This window comes from Phocoena phocoena, chromosome 5 (assembly GCF_963924675.1).
Source record: "Phocoena phocoena chromosome 5, mPhoPho1.1, whole genome shotgun sequence".
NCBI lineage: Eukaryota > Metazoa > Chordata > Mammalia > Artiodactyla > Phocoenidae > Phocoena > Phocoena phocoena.
The window spans coordinates 24248822-24271830 of NC_089223.1; the positions used below are offsets into that span (position 1 = coordinate 24248822).

Genomic DNA, 23009 nt, shown 5'->3' on the forward strand with positions numbered 1-23009 from the left:
CTGTGGGATCAGAAGAAGCATTTGCGATCACAAGCATACAGAAGTCTTGTGTATACAATGGCCCCTGGGAGAAATGTTAAGTAAGTCATAGGGGTCCTACAATGAGCTCAGGTCTGGACTGAATATCTCAGCAGATTCTTCTCAGCTATTCTAATCTGTCACCTCTTTTGGGAAAAACCTAGCTCCACCAGTAAATCCAGGCCCAGGAAGAGAAAGGGGCAGAAGCCTTATCTAGCCACTGCGACCACTTTAACAATAAGTAGTTTAATCAGCTATCCACACCCACGGTCACCAACTTTTACATTAGCTTGGTGAAATCTGTGCCTGAAGAGTGAAGCAAATCCAAATATGGTGAATGTTCCTCCATTGCCAAAATGAGAAAACGGCCTTATCTCCTCTTCAGAACCCATCTACCAGAAAGTCAGCTCCCCTGTTAAATACTCAAGTGGGCAGAAAGCACATTTTGTGATGCAACCCCATAGAGACTCCTCTTGATGCCAACTTGCGGGGATCCAATCAATGCCAAGTCACCACTCTTGATAAGGCACAAATCACTTTAGAAACACCTTCTTTGCGCAGACTTTGTCTAGCGGGGGTGGGGGGAGCGATTTAACTTATTTAGGTACCCGGGATACGTAGCGCATCCCGCTCATCGACGCCTGCAAACCCACTACTAATTCTTCGTCCAGAGCTGATGTCTCTGTGTTTACACCCCTGCGGAAATCTCCTCAGGATTTTTTTTTTTTTTTCATTTAAAATGCATGCTGATTCCAAGGCCAGCTTCTTCTCCGTTCCTCCACCTGGGGCAGGGGAACCTGCGTTCCTGCTTTCCCGGGGAGGCACCAGCGGGGCCCGGCTAAGTTCCAGGGCACAGGTGGGGCCCTCGAACGGGGCGTCCGGGGCCAGCCCGCCCAGGACCCAGGCGAGAGCAACCCTTCCAGGAGGCCCCGACACCCCACCTCACGCACACGCGCTTGTGCCACTCCAAGAGGGCGCAGAACTTAGGCAAGGATGGCTACATCTTCTCGGCACAGTCTTCAAACCACCTCCACATACTCAGCGGCTTGCAGCATCTGGGCTGTTGCCCCCGTCTCTCAATCAGACCCCCAGGACGATTTTTAGCGGCTCGAGCTTCACTCTGGAAATCACCGGGGTCTGGGGGAGTCCAAGCGGGCCAGGGGAGGGAAAGCTCCCTCCCGCCAACTCCAGCCCACTCGGCTCATCCTCCCTCCCGGGAGAGGCGCGGACAGGGACCGGGGCAAGGGAGGCCCTGGAAGGGTCCCTCCCCTCTCGCCTCCCACAGCCCTCTCTTACTCACTTTCTCTCGGCGCCTCAGCGCGGCCGCCTCACGCCCGGGGTCGCACGGAGGGGCTGCGTGAGGAGCGAGGAGCAGGCGGGGAGCCACCGGGCCGCGCCCCAGTCCTAGGCGGGCCGGCCGGGGGGACCAGGGCCGTGCACGCCCCCACCCGGACGGCGCGGCCAAGCGGGCGCGCGGCGTCCCGCGCCCTCCAGGCTGGTTCCGAGGACTCCGCCGGGCCCTCCCCCTCCGCCCGCCGCCACGGCCCGCGGCCCCTCCCCACCGCACCCCGGAGGCCGCCGGGGCCGCCCCCTCCCCTCCCCCCAACCCGGGCGGGGGCGCGCGAGCAGCGGTGACGTCAAGGGGCGCGCGGTGGCAGCACCTCCCCGCGCGCTAGTTAAAAAGAAGAAGAAAAGAGGGAACGAAACATGAGAGGCTGTGTGAGAAGCTGCAGCCGCCGGCAGAGGAGACCTCAGCATCATCTAGAGCCCAGCGCTGGCCCTGCCTCCGCCTGCCCCGCCGCCGCCGCCGCCGCCGTTTCTGTTCCTGCTACTACTGTCTCACCTAAACAACTCCCGTTACACGGACAAGTGAACCTCTGTGGCCGTCTTCTCCTCCTCTTCTACCTCCTCCTCTTCCAACTCCTTCCCCTCTTCCCACTCCTCAGCCGCAGAAGAAAGCCCCCCACCCAACTGACACTGGCACCACCGCAAACGGTGTCAACCGCACTTTATCTTGGTCTTCGGGCTCCCCTGAGGCATTGGGCCCATCGCCTCGTCTTTTATTTTTTGCAAAGTTGCATCGCTCTACATCTTCTCGCCCCCGCCACCTCTCTCTGCCTCTCGAGTGTCCTGCCGCCCCGCAGCCTCCTCCTGGAGCTGCGCCCTAGTGCCCCTGCTGGGCAGTGGCCTTCCCCCCCCTTCATCCCGCGCCCAGCCCCTGCCGCGCGGGGCAGGCGATGCTGAAGATGCTCTCTTTTAAGCTGCTGCTGTTAGCCGTGGCTCTGGGCTTCTTTGAAGGAGATGCTAAGTTTGGGGAAAGAAGCGAAGGGAGCGGAGCGAGGAGGAGAAGGTGCCTGAATGGGAACCCTCCGAAGCGCCTGAAAAGGAGAGAAAGGCGGATGATGTCCCAGCTGGAGCTGCTGAGTGGGGGAGAGATGCTGTGCGGTGGCTTCTACCCTCGGCTGTCCTGCTGCCTGCGGAGTGACAGCCCCGGGCTGGGGCGCCTGGATAGCAAGGTAGGCACGCACCCGCCTCGCAGCTGCGAGATTGGCATACTGGCTGGGTGGGGTGCCTTGTGGCTCCGGCAGTGCTGGTGACTGGAAGAGGGGCGAAACTTCTCTGGGGAGTTCTTTTCGATAACTTTTCTAAAGCGCTAGCGTGATTCGTTTGTGTGTTCCTCTGGGGTGTGCAGATACCTCTCCCGCCCCCAAGAGTCTCCGGTCGGGATGCTGTGCAAAACTGCCTGTCTCAGAAAAGAGAAGCTTCTGTGGTACCCGCATTCTGGGCTGGGTAAATATTTTATAAGAATCGCGATTAACAGTGTGTTTTGGATCGAATCGGGCATTGGTTGCGGTAAAACTGTAAATGAAGGTGGCTGTGGTTTCTGGTTTATTTTTCTAGGGTAAAAAGATTTGTGCAGTTTCTCCACGTGCTCGGTTAGAGAGGATTGAATCGTAAAGGATGTTGAAGCACGGTTGGTTTATGATCCCCAGCCCCGTCAGAGGGGGGGTGTCTTGCATTACAATAGTTAAACAGCGAAAAGGAGCTCCTGGTATTCCAGTTTAGAACCCAAAAATTGGCGAAAGATTTTGCTGGGGCATGTTTATCACGTAAAACCGAGGCGATTCTCCTGTCACGTTTTGTAACATTATAAATTCGGGTTTTCAGTAGTAGTTAGTTGTGTAGGAAGATCTTCTCCAGAAACTTGTTTTAGGGGTAATGGCATTTATATTTTCCCGATGTTAATAAGTTTAAACAAATATGAAAATAGTGTTGGTTGGGTGTAAAGACATGCTTACATTTGAGTTTGCAACATTTTTCTTGCCCTGGGTTGCAGTAATGTGTGTTCTTTACTGCATTCCAAGGAAAGACTCCGGGGACCAGTCATTAACAATCCCTGCGCGTGAAATAAACAATCAGGTGTCTTTGCCCCCCACCCTTCCCCCATTTTAGGTTTAATTAAGAATTCCTCTGTTACAACACTGCAGTTGTCAAGGTCTGAGAGACTCTTGGAAAACTTCTGCTTCAGTCTTGCTGGCCCAGGCATTAAAAAAAAAAAAAAAAAAAAAAAAACCCAGGCTGAATCTAATTTTTATGCTCAGTTCACGGTAGATTTCACTCTATTCTCATGTAAACAGCTCCTAGGAATCAACATATGTGTCTGGGTGGTATCTCTCACTTTGTTTTGTAACAAAAAGCCATATTGCATCATTTAATTTGCTCAAGTCATGCAAATAGGAAAAAATCAATAGGACAAAAAGGGGTCGACTTATCCTCTTCCCCACTAAACTGCTGCCCACACACAGAGTCCTGTTGCTTATGGCAAAAGAATAACAACAACACCATTGTGTTTGTTAGTTGGTTCACTAATGGGTGAAACTAGAGAACATCATTCTCTTTCAGTCCCCAGCTCTGTCCAAATGTTCATGCCTTTTGAGGGAGCATTTGTCCAACTCCCTCTATTCCCAGCTGAGTGAGAACTGTCTTGCTGCAGGTTTTCAGCTGTAACTCTCTCTTTATTCTTACCACATGCAGCAGTAGTCTGAGATTCAGGGAACAGATATTCCCGCATTTTGTTCCAAACAATGTCATTAAGCTCCTGTGTTGTAATTGAATTAAAGTACAAAATCGCTACATTCACATCAGCTCCAGGGTTTTTACCAGGAGCCGGACAGAACCAGGAAATTGAGAGAAAGGATTCGAAATATTTGGCATTAAGCCTCCCCGTGAGCAGTATACGCTATGAGTGTACCAATGATCCGCAGACCCCTGCAATACTGAACTCTTCCAGGTACAGGAGGAGTGAAAACTTTTTCTTAACTAAATGTAGTGGGGAGCTGGGTGGGGGGGCGCTGAGACTGAGGGGAGTTATAACCCTTAAGAGAAATTATATAAATTTTTTTTAAAAAAATCATTCTTTAGGAATCATTCTGCCACGTTAGCTATCCACATTCCTTTCTGTTTTATGTGCTTCCAATCTCCAACAAACCCCTACTCATTTGGAAAATGTGTCTGAATTAAATTTGGTACACTAGACTTTGCTGGTTCCATTACGAGTGGTTTATAAACCAACAATACTCAAATTGTTCCAATCAGGGATTTGATATAGTTACGCATATGCATTCTTGACCCATGTTAGTTCTCAAGTTTTAATAGTTTTTAAAACATGTTATTTTATAATAAACTTCAGTGTTTCCCTTTTTTCCCCCTAAGCCTTCCTGGCTTATAATATATGTTAGGGTCTTATTTCATAATGTGTGTGCAGGAGAGATGATGGCTATTTGAAAGGGCCCTTTTTTTGTTCACGAAAAAAGCAAATTTCCCCAGAAAGGTTTCTGCAACTTTTCAAGAAACTACAGGAGTAGCTTTTTCCTAAGTGAAGAAACTTCACAGACAAATAGATAGTAGCAAACTGGGTAGAATGTTGATCATGCTTAGCTGTGCGATTAAGTCCAGTTTCCAGGCTAACCCATTTTCTTTAATATGTAATGAACTATTGAATGTGATTGAGTTCAATTCTTTAGCCATGGTATTATTCTTCTAAGTTATTCTATATTTTCATTTCTTTGTATATTTTAATAGTTTTTTGTACTGTAACGAAATGGTTAACTACTGTTACAAATAAGTACTGCCAATATCTAGCAAGTTATATTGTCTTAGCAATATTTTTGCAGCTCCTAAATACAAGATGCTAAAAGGATCTAATTCCCATTAGCCAAATTGAATCTGCAACCAACTGAAATACCCCCATTTCTAAAACTTAACTTGTAGCCACAGAGGCATAGAAGCTCTCTCTACCTTGGGTGGTTTCACAGCCAAAGCTGTCAAGGAATGGGTGAAAAGTAATTGTTTTCAAGTGTGCCCTTTTACAATCATTTGTTTGCTCTGGCTCTTTCAGGGACAAAGGCTATTGTTGAACACATCCAACTAAACAAATAACTCATCCTGGGGTCCCTTTAACAGCTGCCTTAGTACAATGATCTATTTACATATTAGCCTAAAATTGAAACTGAACTCTTTAATGACATAATCCAGCACTACAGTCCAGAGACGCATGTGTTCTACCCAACAGCTGAACAACCTTGTAGGCATATGAGTTTTAGAAATAACTTTTTGTGTACCAAGTGATCTTAAGGCGTCATCTTAATATACTGTCCTGTATTTTCTCCTTTTGTCCCCTCATCGAACCCATGTGGGTGCCTTTTTATCCTCTCTCTTTAGTTACTTGATAAATAAAGAGAAATACAGAAGGTCTCTGTCACCCATTTTACTGTTTGTTGATAAACTGTAGTTGTAGGCCACGCTTCACTGTGTGTTCCAGGATTTATCTTACCTTCCTTGTATGGGTTTTACTTTCATGTGGCTGAAGATTAGAGGATGACCTGCCAGATGTTATAAATTAGTCAGCAACAGCCACAATCATTACTAGGCACACTGTAATAATGATTTGAAGTTTTACATGATTTCCAAAGTATATTTAGTTTAAACCGCTATAATTTGATGGTTTCGTATATGGCTTTTAAAAATTGAAACAGGATATTAGCTTAAATTTCTTCTTAAGATTGATGACATTGTCAGACATAAAGTTAAGGACCTGTATAGACACAGACACTTGGGCAAAAAAGAAGAAAAAAATACCCTACCCACAGCAGCACTCATCTGTCTAAAACAGCGCTGCAGCTTGGGCTGAGTCAGTTTAATTGACTTCAGTAAGACTATTGGTTCATTGAAACCAAAGCCAGAATGATGGCTCTATCTATCTTCAAATAGGTATTTACACTGCAGACCTCACACAGAGCAAAATGTTACCATCCTGCTGGGTTGGAACAGCATGAAACTTTACAAAGAATAATATTATACTTGATTTCAGATAATTTATTGAATCCTATTTCTGCACTTTTGATGAGAGATCTTGTGGCCAGGACACATTCCAAAAATTGTAAAAGACAAAATTCTTGAGGCCCTAAAATCAAGCTCTTCCTGGATAGCAGCTGGGAGAGTATATGGGGATCATTTTGTTTCAGCTATAAAAAAATCGAAGCATGCATGTTCTCCATAAAACCAAAGGTAATTACATTCCAGTTTTTCCGCCAGCAAAAGCGGTGGCTTCAGCATCCTGCAGTTGTTTTGTTCTTAGTGGACTGCCGTATGATAAACAAACAGAACAAAGTTGAACAGTATTAATATTGAATAGATCTGGTGAGGTCTGCCAGAGTATGGACAACAAAAGACATTTAAAACATTCTTGGAATGCAAATTCTAAGTGTCTGGTGTATGTTTCCCCTTAGAAAACTTTAACCATTTAAGCTATTGTCATTTAAATAAATTGGTAAAAATCAAAAGGCAAACATAATTGTGATTAATAATAACTTTTCTGAATATTGTAGATAGTTACGACTCATCATATTTATACACATATTTTTTTTTTCCAAAACAGGGTAGCTTCTATTGGACATTTAAAATTTCAGCATGCCTTGTATTCAACAATTTTTTTTAGTTGCTTTGCTCTTTCAGGTCCAAATTTTGTGATCACTTAGAATATCTTTATCCTAAAAAAATAGAAGCCATGTGATTCACTCAATTTACTCAAAATAGAATCTCAACTTAAGAATGAAATATTTGCTTTAAGCAGTGATCTATAGAGCTTAAAATGTTAATTTCAGTTCATAGTTCTAAAGAAATAATTAAGTATAAACATAGTTACATAAACCGGGAAAACATAAAATTCAGTCCCATGATGGTGTTTTTTAATACCATATGGTGTTTTTTAATATGAAAAATCAATGCTTAATTTAGACAGCACTGCATTTCACATCTCAAATATTGTGCTGATATTCTATATTTATATTTAGTAGAGGACGTCCTGAAGTCAGTTTTTTAAAGTTAGTGCTAGACACTGAAACCGATTTTATCTGCAAAGTACTAATCTCAATGAATCAATAACTCTCAAATTAGTCTTATTGATATAAAAGACATAATAATGCTGTATAAACAAAGATAAAAGTATGCCCTTTTTCACTGAAACTCACTAAATACAATACAAAATCACTTTTATTAAACTCTTGTGTTTTTCGTGCATATAACATACCTGAGGAACTAGTTAGAACATTTTTCCTGGCTAAAATACAATGAATAATAAAAATTGGTCTTAAACCTGTTTGACGCAGCTTCAGGTATTACTTTTACAGAACATGAAATGGCGATATTTCTGCCCCCCCCTTTAGAAAACTTTCCCTATGCAATCTGTGTATTGAAAATTAATTAAAATGAGAACAATGTAATTCAAGTAATATCTTTGAGAATGTCGTTAGGAATTTCAGGAGTGAAATAGATTTTTACCCAAGACACAAATAAGCCATGTCTTAAAAGTTGCTTTACATACAGTGGGATAAAGGTATTTGGAGTTTTAAAGTTAAATTATCAGTCAGTGTATACTTTGAGGCAGAGTAAGAAAAAGGGTTAAAGAATCTATATATAATTGTCATTTAATTTTTCACACCTGAAGGACAGATAAACAGACTTGGATTTGCAAGAGTAAGAAGCATGTCTGTGCATCCCTACCCTTTGCCCTCCCATCCCAACCCAAGAGACTGCACTTGTGTCCTTATAAAGGCATACTGTATTGTGACTTGGTGATTCTTTGCAGACAACAGCTAAATGACACTTTTCTCTTTCCATGATGACCGAAAAACATAACTAAACCTAACTTCACGGAACTAAAAAGAAGTTTGTTTCTGATTTATGGCTTTCAGATGTTTTCTGTTACCAACAACACAGAATGCGGGAAGTTACTGGAGGAAATCAAATGTGCACTTTGCTCTCCACATTCTCAGAGCCTGTTCTACTCACCTGAGACAGAATCCTTGGAAAGAGACCTGGCACTTCCCCTGCTCTGCAAAGACTATTGCAAAGAATTCTTTTATACTTGCCGAGGCCATGTTCCAGGTAAAAAAAAAGATACATTAAATCAACTACTGCGGAATAGCTTCCCAAGATACCTGTTCCTAAATGCTTGCTTAGGAGAGTGTAAAATGTATCTGCCTTTCACAGTATCTATTTTTACCTCATAATTAACTGTTCCAAACTTGGAACCTTTTATTGCTGCTCAAATTGCTGCTGTCATTTCAGCCTACAAACAATGCATTGTTTTGTTGAAGTGTTTAACATTTCTTGTTAAATGGATAATACAGTTGGTAATCTTTACACAGCTGGATTATCAGCACAAATCTCTTGTTGGTGTCTTTAGTCATCAGCGTTGATATCAAGACAGCTTCCCCTTCTACACAGCTGATACATAAGTGCAGATTATACACTGACTTTTAAGGTATTTCCTTAAATAAAATATAATTCAAAAGGCCCCAAAAAGTAACACCTTACAAATCATTTTCATATATAATGACTAATTTGCTCCTCATAAACCCTGTGAGGTAGATAGGAAAGGTCTGGTCATTTCCATTTGACAGATGAGGAAAACTGAGCCTCAGGAGAAGTTAAATGCTGTAACCAAAGTTGTACTATGAGAAAGTGATAGGCTAAAAGAAGTTCAAGTTCTTATGCTCCCAGATATACCTGGTCACTGTCGCCTTTTGGACCCTAATAAACATATAAGCTCTTGGGCATTGATTACTTTTACCATCAGAAGCTTGTAAACCTTGGTGGTTGTTGCTTTAGGTTGGAAGAATCAACACAGAGTTAGAAACGAATTTAACGAGTCCAATTCTGTTTAGTTAGGCAGTGTCACCCACAAACAAATCTACTGAAACTAACAGTTTATAAAACTCAATGGCACTGAAGGACAAGGCGAGCTTTAAGAACTGTAGGATGCACTTGGAGAATTTTTTTTAACTGCTATGGACATTTTACTTTTTTCTCTGACCCAGAAAAGTGTAGATTTTGGTATTTTTTATAGAGCTCTCCTAATAGCCTAAGAAAACATTTTGACTAGGGTTGCTTGCTTCCTTTGGTGTACCATAACAAGTATCTAAACCCATTCAATGTGAAAATATTATTATTGTTTTTTTTAACTACAGCCATGTTTCTAAGGCTTTCCTTAAACCAGCTGTTTCTTTCTCTTTATCACGTTCCCCAAAGCAAAGTAGAATAGGTCACGGTTGCCTAGATGGCCTGCCGAGAAGTGATAACAGATTAGGTCCCATAAAGTTCTGCACATTTCCAGTCTGCAAGGTTTGCCTTTACCACTATAACTTGAAAATGGTATTGACAGTGGGCATTTTTATCTACCCTTATCTACTTGCGATAAATACCACTAGGCTGGATTTAGAGACTCATCTGTGGGGTGCTTCCTATATTTGAAGGTATTTTAGCTTCCAGAACAAACAACAAAAAGCAATATCCACTGAAAGAGAGAGCACAGCAAACAACTCAGGAGCCAGAGCTGCAAGCACCTCACTCCCCAGATCAACATATGTGGTGACGAATGACAGATTAATTTTCCTACAAAGTTTGTATATATGTAAAACTGCTGAAGTGCATCAAGATGTCAAGTGCTTTTGGTGGCCACCCAGGCTGCCTTGAAAGATAACCAGATGAAAGCTCCACTCCAGTGGTGGGTGGAGCAGCAAGGCTACTTTTCAGGGCCAGGCCAGCAGGCTTTAGCAGCGAGCAGAGGGGGCTTCCTCTGCATCCATCAAATGCTAATAATTGCTCTAAATACTTGTCCCAAAAGTGAGCTGTAATAACACACTCTTTGTGTTACTTAGGTTGATCAATTTGTTAGCCAGACTGATCCTTGGCACGTAGGTTACCATTTCCTAAAGTATGATGAATCAGATGATAATCTGGTCCCCAGCAGAGAAGGCTCTTTAGAATTCTAGAACACTCGTTTTTCAGAAATTGCTCAAAATTTGTAATAATTTCACCTTCTTAAGTCTATTTAATGACACGGATTGCTTTTCTCCGAAGTTTGAAATTGTGAAAAACAGCTACTTTGTGATTCTTCTTTTTTTTTTTTTTTTAACTCTCCCCATTGTTAGCCTCATCTTTCTGCAAATCAAAAACATGAAGAGGAAGGGACCTTAAAGGTTGTAGTTTGCTAAGAGAAGGGAACTGCTGAAAGGGGTTGAAAGAGTGAAAATAATTCTAGACGCATCTTCATCTCTTCCCCCACTGCCCAATACGTAAAGAATTAAACACGTAAACGGTCTATCCCTTTGCTTCACCCTCTTGGCTTTAAGAAAGTGCCACTCACTTTGGGATACACGTATACCTGAAAGACAGCTACTCTCTAGAAACTTTAATTCAGAAACATTCATGGTCTGCTTATTCCCACAAAAATGAAAAAAGGAAGTTAAAAATCACTACAGTGAGGATAGACTAGAGTTTTATGAATCATAATATTCTCCTGTTGTGACTTTACTTAGGGAGATAAACTCTTAACACTTCTAAAAAAATACCCAAATTTCATTAAAAAAAAAACCACAGGAACTGTTTTCTCAATACCATGGGTCTCGTCTTTTGCCTGAATTATGATGAACAGAGGAGATGCTTTACTGTTCACTAAATAATGGCCTAATAAATACCCTCTGTGGAAAGGATAGGAAAGGACATCTCTGGGCCTTGCTTCTCCCTTTATACTTGTTATCATAGTGATTTTTATCACTCTTGGACCATCATATCTCAGCTGTAGGTTATGGTAGTGTGAAATATCTGTCTGTACACAGTTAGTTCAATTGGTTTAATCCCATTGCTAAAGAGGCCAAGGTCAAGAATTTGATTCCACTGAGTTTCTCGAGTCCACAGCCACTCCTGACCCAGTCAGATATCTTACACGTGTGTCTCATTAGTTCCCAAGAGAGCAAACCAGAGCAGATATATGAATACACCAAAGTCTACTCCCTCTGCTAGAAAATGCTCTCTAGTGCAAGCCTTACAGATGGTAGGGTTTTTTCATTTTTTCTTTATCATGATGAACAGCATATATAATGAGGAAAACATAACTTTTCTGTAGCATACATGCTCAGAGCTTAGAAAACTGCACAGAGAATATTTATTGACATGTCAGTATTTTATAGGGTGCTTTGTGGTATAGTAGGACTGGGTTAATGATCCAGGAGAAGAGTTACAGTTCCAAAACATTTGATAAATTATCAGGAGTTATAAAAAAATTACAGCTGCTGGAATCATCAGTGTACTTCCGTTGTTAGTGGACTTCATCATATTATGGTGATCCAGGGTGAGCTGTACACCTTCAGTAAAATGCTCTTCAGTGTTTCCTTCCAAACAGAAGGGTACCATTCGGTAAATTATATCCTCCTTGACAGTAAACATTAGCCCTATGTCCTGAAACCAGATCTCTTTTAGTTCTTCACAGGAAAATATATCTTACTCATCCCTGCTTATAAAATCGGGTCATTTAAGGTAAAGTACTAACAAAAGTATTAGATGTTTCAATTCAAAGTAACATAATTGTCAGAAAAATGCCCGGATTTTTATGTAAAAGTCTTCTGAGTTGGCCCCCTTCTTCCCACTTAGATTGTTCAGTTTGTCTCAATACTGTCAAAAGCTCGGAATAATTCATTGTTAACATTCTGGTTTTGTTTTGTTTAATTTGCTAAGAGAGCATAGTATCTCTGGAGCGACAGAGTTTATGAATCTGTCCTCATTCATCTTCAGATGTTCCATTTGAAAATGATTTCTCTTTTCCTCGTGTTTGTCCCCAGCTAATAATTTCTTATAAAATAGAATTAGCCACTGGCATTGTTCATTAATTTCCCCTTAAGATGGTATTGGTTTGCAGACTGTAATGCTGGAAAACAGATATGTTTTTAAAAAGCAAACTCAAAATTTCCTCTGAATTGCACTTTGGAATTTTTCTGTGACCCCTGCAGGCAAATAATCACATTAAAACAAAAGGTCTCCTTCACACATTCAGTTATAAATAGATCCATAGTATGACAGTCTTCCCGCATGCATCAGATTGACATGGAGAACTCCCTGCCTGAAGGTAAATATATATTGATATATAGAGAGAGATATATAGAGATATATATCTACATATCTATATATATTTATATATAAAACACCTAGCCCCCCAAAACTTCTAGCCCCAAACTGTGAAAAGTCTGATTTAGCAACTCAGTTTTCCTTCTCTTCTTTTTACCTCAAACAGAATTATTTCACACTACCGGGCAGTTTTCATCTGATGCTTAGCCATTAAAGAATGGAGGAGAAAAGTTATCTTTTGCAAACAGTGAATTGCTGAAGATGAGTAAAAGCAGTTGCAGCCGTCATTCCTCTCCCCAATTTCTAATCCCTGGATTTTTTCAAAGAAAGATAACCTCCTTCCCAGCTGACAGCCTCCTTGCCTCCTCCCCAGCTGACAGCCTCCTTGCCTCCTTATTCTGCCCACCTCCCCCGCAACACACACACACACACTCCCAAGGACATCTGCTTTTTTACTTGCCAGTTTCCCAAAGGCAAGATGTTTCCCAGTAGTTGAGTCAGATATTGGCCTTGAAGAGTCTGTCTCAGAAATTTAGGGGTGATCCATTTCACCCAAAAGTTAGGTCAAAATGTATATTATGTTTTAACCATTTGGGACCCGCAGATTCCAAGATTAGCTTTAGGTTTGAGGGGACCTAGGTCAAGCTCACAGAAACTCAACTTTTTAGGGTCTTTCATGTTCCATTGATGCGCCTCACTTGGTTGTCCCCAAATCCTTGTTCTTGCAAATCCTTGCAAACTTGCATCCGTTATACAACTTCTAAACCTCACCTGGGTTACCAGGTGCCTTTGTTACAAAACTGATTGGGAGTATAATAATCTAATTTGTTAGATAAAAATCAAGACCTTGAACATAATTAAAGGTATGAAACCAGAAGCAGGAATTTGGGACATCATATAACGTCAACTCTGATAGCAACATCATATTTTAATAGCAAAATCATCAGAATATGGAAGTGAATCTGATTAATTAATATGCCCTCCCCCCAATAAAAACCTACCTTATTAATTCAAATTTTAAAAGAAATGTCAAAATTGTTTTTGTAATAGGATCTTCTTTCTTATTCAACTTTTTATTTGATAAAAATTCTTACTATGTAAGAAATGAAAAAAAAGGTCTTTCACATCCTTTTAAGTCTACTCTGCAGTTTTGTTTTGGCTTGTTTTAATATTTTTTTCATTGAGGGGTAGTATGTCAGCTATTCTGCCTGAGAATATTGAAAGGATATCTTAAAGAAAATTTTTGTATTATAAAATAATCATTGTCTCCAGTAAGTGAGCAAGAAAAAAGGCACCAACACATTTGAATATAGAGCCTCTGTTACTGGCATCAATTCATTGCTTGATCATTGCAGGGAGTCAGTCATTTACTGTAGCATATAATGAATGACCTTGGGATAGTAACTAGATTTATTATTTAATCATATATGAGTGACAATACAATAAGAATTGTAAAATGACCCAAACTGCCTCCCGATGGTCTATCTCTTTCCTGATCGCAATTTGTTCTTCTTAGGAATAGTACTGTGGGAAAAAAAGTGCTGAATAGTAATCACATGAGCTTGAAAGTACAACATATAGTAACCAGGGAGGCGTGAAAATAGAGTCAATGCAATAACAAGATTAATGCTGTGTTCGTATCAATTCTGTTTCATAGGAGCCTTTTAAGACATCCAACACAATATCATTTCACTTTTACTGCAATTTTTAAATTTTGGTTAAAAAAGAAATGGAAATCCCAAGCCAAAAAATATGTTCTTCTTACCTTTTGTTTTTTGTCTATATATTTCCCTAGAATATTCATATAGTTCCTAAAAAATCCTTTACCTATATTTGGTCTTTCAAATGCTCTGTTTTTACCATGACACTAAATATTTCTAAGGTGTCCTTTTACATTTTCAAAGGTTTCCTTCAAACTACTGCTGATGAGTTTTGCTTTTACTATGCAAGAAAAGATGGTGGCTTGTGCTTTCCAGATTTTCCAAGAAAACAAATCAGAGGACCAGCATCTAACTACTTGGACCAGATGGAAGAATACGACAAAGTGGAAGAGATCAGCAGGTTCATAAAGATAAATGTTCTTTAATCTTAAAAAAAAGAAAAGAAAAAACCCGACAAGTCTTGTGGTTTTAACAATGAGTCAACTGGCTATGCTCATGTCCAGCAGCTATATCCTCCAGATGCTTTTTGTTTTCTTTTTGGTAGTTTGCTTCTCTAAAATCATATTCGCTTAAATGCTTTTAATGCTGAGACTACTAATCTTCTGTTATGAGCTTGGCTTCTCTCTGATTCATGGGAATTTTATGAGTATAGTTTTAAACTTGAATTTTATGATAGTTGTTAGCTTATGGCACTGTGGAAACATTCAGCACAATTATTAGTAGCAAATCAGAGTTTTATAAATAGATCTTAGAACTTTCTCTCTGAGTGCCTTTCTGTAAGGTTTAATTATTGTGAGTAAAGTCAGTTTTAATTAGTCACTGAAAGATGAGATAGTGAGCTTGTGAAATTTTAAAATACATATGTGTTTTGATTCTCTCCTTTACTTCCTAATAGAAGGCTTTTTTGTGTTGTTTTTTTTTCTTTTCATTGAAAAGAATTTAAAAGAATCAGAGTGTGACCTTGGGTTAGCAGCCCTTCATGATTATCAAAACCGTTGATTCCTAGAGGAAATATATTTTGAAAAGGATGCTAAGTGCATCCCTTACCTCCTTCATCTCAAGAAAAGCTTACTGGTTTTCTTTAATTTGTTTAGAAAGCACAAACACAACTGCTTCTGTATTCAGGAGGTTGTGAGTGGGCTGCGCCAGCCCGTCAGCGCCCTGCATAGTGGGGATGGCTCACACCGTCTCTTCATTCTGGAAAAAGAAGGTTACGTGAAGATACTTACCCCTGAAGGAGAAATTTTCAAGGAGCCTTATTTGGACATTCACAAACTTGTTCAAAGTGGAATAAAGGTTGGCTTTTTAAATTTTATTTATCTTTGCTCTGGCTATGTTAATTTTATTTTAGTGTTCTCCTCACTAAAGGTATTTCTTTGTAATAAAAGAAATAACATAGGAGAAAATAAGGAGACAACATAAGGGAACAATAATTATGGCAACTAAATCGGGACAATGACATTAAATTTTTAATGTTATTTGGTGACTATTAAGCAGTGCAATCAGATTGATATTTTTGACATGGTTTCCCTATGTAATTTACATACTTAAAATAATTATTGGTTTTATAAAGTATTTGTTTAAATATTGTTTAACAGGCATTAGAATTGTATATCAGCATTTGCTAGCAGAAACAAAGAGGTCTTTGGGTTACTTTGGCAATTGCAAATCATTCTTTTACCTCATCTGTGTCATAAAAAATGCTACTTATACTGTAATTTCCTTGTACAATATTTTTACAGGTAAGTCAGATATTTTTATCTATAATTAGCCACCTTTATAATATATAAGCCCATCTATTGCCTTCTTTCCCACTTCTCCAATTTGAATTCTCATGTTAAAGTAATCTAGTAGGTATATAAATAAAATTACTGTCAAGTTTATTTCACAAGAGAGTAACACAGTACAGTATTAGCAGTGCTAAGCTATAAGGCAAATTGTGGCATTCTAACTTAAGACATTTAACAGCTCATGACCGTTTTAGAATGAAACGAATTAAGTATGATTGGGGAAGAACTGGTTATCTTTTTCTAAACTGGAAAAAAAAATCAAAGGAGGATTTATACTCTGCTACTCATATCGAAATAAGCTCCTCTTTGCTTTGTTAAGCTCTATTCAAAGGTAAGAACATCAAAACCAGTAGAAACAAATCAGAAAAAAATATAAATATATTCGACATCTATCTATTCAATATCTACCACATGAAATAATTAGGGTGACTCAGTTAGAGCACAGAGAATACCTATTGTTGGGACCACCCAGCCTCAAGGCCATGTTGTGACAGCATCACCAAGACATACTGCATAAGAGAAGTATTTTATGGTACTTGCGGTCCTTTAAGGAAAAGGACTTTGGCACCAAGACACAGATCATTTGGAAAAGCTGTTTAAATCAGTAGTTTCAACTTTCTCCCAATAAAATTTTTCATTACAATTCACAGCAAATATTCCAAAGTCTCTTAAAACAAAGCATTAGTGTTTTGCACATCAGAGTTCAATAAATACATTCTGAAATGTGTTCTGATAACTCATTGCAAGTGGTACCTCATGAGGAAGGAATAAAGATGCAGCAGCAAGTGCATTACTCACTACAAGTGTTTTACTTACCGTGAAAGTTAAACATGCTCTCTATAAAATAAAAAATTGGGGAAAGTGAAGTATTTTAAAAATCATCACCTGTAATCCCATCAGTTAAAGAATATCACTATTAACATTATGATATACTTTCTTCCAGTTTTTATATTAAAATTAAATGAATTTTTCCTGACTACAAAAGTAACACAGGTCCATATTAATAAATGTGGAAACAGAAGAACATGTTTTCTGATAGCTTTTTTCCTAAGAAGTGTTAAAATAAAATTGAAATCAAACCATATATACATCTTTTTAGCCTTCTTTTTTCACCTAACAGTATGTCATGGATATGTTACCAGATTTGGAAACTTTTCTCAAAAACTTAGTTTTTTTGAGTGTTCCATTTCCTTATTATGAGATATTTAGGAAGACCCCCACTATTTTCCTTTTATCATTGTAAATAATGTTATCTATCATTCTTGTATATATTATTTAACCTGATCATGGATGATTTCTTTGAAATTCACTGATAAAAAGAGCATTACTGAGTTGAAGGACATATGCCACAATACACATTGCCAATTTGCTCTAAAATTTAATATATCTTTGGGTATTTGAGAGAATAATACATAGTTTTCAAATACTATTTTACTTAAAATGTTGGTATTAAAAATCTGTGTATGATAAAATGTAGGTGAAAGAAATGGGCTCAGAATACTTGAAAATTTTGTTGTAAGAAGGAAAAAAACTGATGTTCTTGTTTCTACTTCAGTTTAACTGCCTAAAGAATGCCCTGCTTCTAACTAGAGTTACGTCAGACGCCCTCTTCATTTACACCCATTCATTGGGATACGAATGAAAGTGTATCTTCTCTGACTTTGAGACATCTCATCATGCAGGAAAATTATACAAACTGGGGTATGACAGTGCCATGATTCTGCAGGCCTCTAGGAATTCTGCAGAACCCTTTTTGGCCTTCCTTTCCTAGGAGAGCTGCAGGGCTCCTGGGGCTTAAAATAAACTTCGAAATCCATTCTTCTCCATATGTATTGATAGAATACATATTTCTACATTAAAGACATATTTCAAAGTGCATATTTTGGATTCCCTTAGTATTTGGCACTAGTGATATCAATAAGATAGGAATCTATCACATGGATATTTGAGTGTATACTGATAAGGGAGTAACAAGACCACATCCTTGTCGCTTCGAGTAGCTTATACAACAACTGGCCTTTATCTCAGTCTCCAAGGAACTCCTGTCACAAGTCACAGATTGGAAGTGTTAGAAGTGGCTACTGTTGGTTGGATGGGGCGGATGCCAACACATTCATGAGTTGATTAGGATTATGCCATTGCTTTTTGTGGTATGCCCCTCAGAGACTTCTGAAGTGAAAACATTATCACAGTTACTTCACAGTCATTTTTCAGGCTTCTTGATATGTGAATAGTTAGTTGTTCATGTTAGTGTACAGTTAGTGTATTCTGTGTTCATCAATGATCATTTTGCATTAATAATGCAAATAGGAATTTTCATAAATTATTATGCATATCACTTCTCTAGTCTTTTCGTTTTAAAAATCCTAAGAGAGGGAATAAAGCTGTTTTAACAGACCAAAGTATTGACTGCAATTTTCAAATCACAGAATTAATAATGTATATGAAACACAACCTTGGTATGTTTGAAATAAATACAGGACAAACCACAGTGATGATCTCCCCATGATATTAAGTAACCATCAGTATGAGTATATTAAATCAGACATAAAGAGGAACTCTTGATTATAAGAGTTTCTAAAAGCTAGTGCTGGCTTTAGGGAATTTGGAATTCCTTTTCTGCTAATTGTCAATTAAGAATTGACAGGGATATCTGTCACCTGGTTAAGGACTGGCCTTTTTGTGGCAAAAAGCTAGACTTGGTTGATCTCCTTCAATGTCTACCAGCCCTGATTCTGATACCACCAGCAAAGAGCCAGTCATTTGGGGAACTTGGAAAACTCCTCCCTAAATGGGTCCTGACTGAAGCTAAAAATATGGCATCTGGTTTTTATCTAACACCCTGATTGTAGGAGATTTCAGTACCCTGTGAGTGTAACTAAGTTTCACCGAGCAAAAGTTAGGTGCAAAAGTGCAAAGCACCCGCTAAAGAATTGACTTCTTTCTGCTAAAGGAAATAAATTATGGAGTTGGATTAATGGAGTAAACTCTGTGCCATATGAATTTAAACTGCCATTTAGGAAGAGGTGATTCCGTTCACAACAGCTCAAATCCTAGAAAACCGAGCTTTGTGAAATTGCCAAGAGTAAGTCAAAAATAGGTTTTAAAACTAGATAGTGGTTTGCTAGATCTTTGGTTTTAGTGCACTGTACAAGCTGACCACTCATACTGATGCTATGAAGAATGGCTCAAGTGTCCAACTGGTGAGCAAACTTTAGAATCTTCATTTTGTGTGTCTAGTGTCGGGGGGAGGGCTTATACCTTGTTTGTTGTTGATATTGTTTTTCCCAAAGAGGGAAATTCCAGGATCCTGGTGATTTGAAATCTTTAAATTGAGCTTATATCTGAATTACTAGTCAGAACTTCTGGAAGTACTAGAACCAGCCTCATCTACTTGAAGTCCTTGAGGATGATAGACCAGTGGTTTCCAAAAATGGCTGCAGAGTAGAACCGCCTGGGAGCTTTAGAAAATTCTGCTGCCCAAATTAAATCAGAATATCTAGAGTTAGGACTCAGGCATTGGTACATTTTTAAAGCGTTTACAGGTAATTTCAGAAGCACTGGTCTAGACTGAGCCAGACCCCTGGATCAGTTGAATAAGGAATGAGACACATTTTCTCTGCCTATCCATGGCCAAGTCATATTACTGAAATGACCACTGAGAGCAAATGGTTGGACACCAGTTGTCATTGTCCTGTACCTTCTGTCATTTACCTGACCTACACATATTGTCCACTCTGAATGAGGAGATGAGTAGTTAACTCTGTCAGCATTGTAAGATTCTTGATAGAAAGTTTCGGAAGATGACACTTAAAAATCTCAACATTTGGGCTTCCCTGGTGGTGCAGTGGTTGAGAGTCCGCCTGCCGATGCAGGGGACGCGGGTTCGTGCCCCGGTCCGGGAAGATCCCACATGCCGCGGAGCGGCTGGGCCCGTGAGCCATGGCCGCTGAGCCTGCGCGTCCGGAGCCTGTGCTCCGCAACAGGAGAGGCCACAGCAGTGAGAGGCCCGCGTACCGCAAAAAAAAAAAAAATCTCAACAATTCATTCTAATTGGACAATTGCTTTACCTATTACGTTTTCCTATTTTTGTTCCTTTTGGGAATTTGGTATTCAGCTAGTTGGCAAAATTGTTCTCATTCCTGTTCCTAAACTATGTAGTTTGCTATTATATCTGAAAACGCTTGTTACGCCAGAAGTTACCCTAGTCTAATCTTACCAAACTTCCCCTGACCACCAAGGATCTGAAAGTCAGCCTTAGCTTTGCATGTGTGTGGCAGTTAAGACAAGCCTGCGCCTGTCACCTACAGGGTGGACCCCCAGGGAAGCCGACACACACCGTTCTCTGCACCCCAGTTCTCAGGGGACCCAGTTCTCAGTCAGAGGACCGAGAGGCTCGCACCCGCAGCAGACAGAGCTAAGACTTGTCGATCATTGGAACAAGTGTGCCTGGGCTCCTGTCCCTCTCTATCTACTTGGGTCCTCATTTCAAAAGATGCTTTTCGAAGCAGTCCTTTTACCGCGGGAGGAGAGGACGTAAGGCTGAAAGCTGCTGATTGTCCGGGTGGCTGAGCCCATTGACGCTGGGGCTCTTGAGAGACAGTGGCCCAGGTGCCAGGAGCCACAAGAGCATGTGGAGGAGGACGCAGTGTGTGCCGGGGCAGGACCCGGCCCTGATTTCACATGCTTGTAAATCACATGCATACTTAATGAGCAGCGAAAGTTTAGTGAAATCCATTGCTCATCATCCCATTGGGATTGATGTCCTACTTTTCTGAAGTTTGTCAGAGACCCTTCCTTTTACATTTTCCTCTGTCTTTAACTGGTGATCTTATGGCAGCCCATGCAATGTTAGCGTATTTTTTTTCAAGTGAAATGAGTCAGAACATAAATGAGAAGCAACTTACTTTTCAAAACTGTTGTTGGAAACATAGCACGCATGTGTGCACACACGTACACATGTATGTGGCAGTGACTGGGTCCCATATCAAATACTTCCTCAGGAAAATTGTTAGAACTCTGCTTTAAAGCATGCTTCAGGTTGAAAAGAAAGTGTGTGTTCGGTTGAAAGAAAACAGCAATATATTTAATATATTTGATAAATATTACAATAGAAGAGTCACCATTCTGGAATTTTTTGTATATGTGACATTTTTAAAGTTTGTGACATATCAAACTACTGCATTAGAATTTATTAAATCTCATCTGAAAGACAATTGCTGTAGTGGTAGAAATAACCATTAGATAAATTCATTCTAAAAGTGGTAGAAAGTTAATTGAAGAGTCTTTCCTCAGATTAAAAACTTTTAAATGCCTTCTTTTGGGGGTAGTTTAAAATTCTGGTTCCAAACCATTAAAATATAGATCCGCAAGTAAAATTTTTTACTGTGTTTTATATATATATATATATATATATATATATATATATATATATATATATCAAGGTAGTAATGATGTGGCATTAAACCCAACTTTATTTTATTGGGTGTTGCTGACCCTACATCAGAATGCCCTGTACTCTGAGATAAATGTTGTTTTCAATTTTTACATAAGTCTAATCTCATTTTAAATCTAATACAAAAGTCCACAGAGAAATAATTTTTTTGTCCCTTGGTCATGTGAAATAATCTCAGTGTAATTTCGTTTGGTTAAGTTAATTTCATTTCTGGTGCTCTTACTTTTTTACTTTGGCATTTGCAATTCTACTGATAAAGCATTTTGATAAATGTCAATGGACATAGATATGGTGTATGCCAGTATAAACTGGTTTAATCTATAAAGTGCTCTCCAGCATGCATCATGTTTTTTTTACTGAAGTCGAAACTGCAGTATGCAGGGTCCCTCCAGTTGAGTAAAGAAAGACCTGCTTTCTCCTACATTTTAGGTCCTGTAACTCACAGCTGAGGTGAGGAAAGCTTTTACATGAATGTCTTTATATTTATCTAAGACTTGAAGGGCAAAGGAAATAGAGCCTATAAATCTCAGAAGTCCTATGGTAATCATTTAAAACAAGTAAAAAACCAAGAAATCTGCACCCTAGAGAAAGTCACTGCCATCTTTCAAAAGCATCTGTCTGGACGTGGCAGCCACCACCTCTCTGTATCTGACTAGAAAGAGAACAGAGAAGGGCTGCTGGTGATATCATTTGGCATGACTTTCCAGTGGCTCTATTATCTAATGAAAAGGAAATCACAGGTGTCCCAAAACTGCCTCTAAGTAGTAGAAGGTAGCACAGTACTCCCTTTTAGAGACAGTCAATAGCTTTTCTTTCCCAGTACTAAAGATAGTCTTCAAGCCAGCCATGTTGTTAGCAAGAATACGGTAAGTCCCCTACGTACGAACGAGTCCTGTTCCGAGAGCACGTTCATTAAGTCCAATTTGTTCTTAAGTCCAACAGAGTTAGCCTAGGTACCCAACTAACACAATCGGCTCTATATACTGTACTGTAATTGGTTTATAATACTTTTCACACAAACAACACGTAAAAAAACAAACACAAAAAATAAAGAAAACATTTTTAATTTACAATACAATACCTTGAAAAGGACAGCAGTACAATACCACAGCTGGCATCCAGGGGCTGGCATGGAGTGAACAGGCAAGAAGAGTTTCTGACTGGAGGAGGGAGGGGAGGTGGCAGAGGGTAGAGCTGAAGTATCGTCAGCAATAGGAGACGGAGGGCAAGCTGCAATGTCACTCACACCTGACGTAGATGGAACGCATGTTTGCATCTTTCAAAATTTGCAACTTGAAGGTTCATATGTAGGGGACTTGCTGTACTCTAGTCTTCTCTCTTACTAATCATAACCACCATTCTTTGAAGCACTTACTTTGCTAAGCCATTACATAGAGTACCTCTGTAATCCTTCTGGTAACCCTGTGAGGCAGGTGTGCATATCCCCTTTCACAGATGAAGAGACTGAGACCCAGAAGTTAAGGAAACTGCCCGAGAGAACACCACAGAGCCAGTAGCAGAGCCAGATTTGCAAGGCAGTTGTCGGACGCTGTGCTGTCAGCCACGGTGCTGTGCTGTACTGTGCTTTTGATCAGCCACTGCACAGGAGAAAAGATTGGGTAG

General features: G+C 39.9%; 1 protein-coding gene across 1 annotated transcript in view; it reads left to right on the top strand.

Moving 5' to 3' along the window:
* The first annotated feature begins 1725 nt into the window (after positions 1–1725).
* HHIP (hedgehog interacting protein) overlaps positions 1726–23009 on the top strand; it is an 88927-nt gene continuing 67643 nt past the window's right edge. The window contains exons 1-4 of the mRNA XM_065877461.1: positions 1726–2534; positions 8271–8463; positions 14385–14541; positions 15236–15437. Of these exons, the coding sequence (XP_065733533.1) occupies positions 2256–2534; positions 8271–8463; positions 14385–14541; positions 15236–15437 (831 nt within the window). The 5' untranslated portion in view covers positions 1726–2255. The remainder of the gene's footprint in view (positions 2535–8270; positions 8464–14384; positions 14542–15235; positions 15438–23009) is intronic.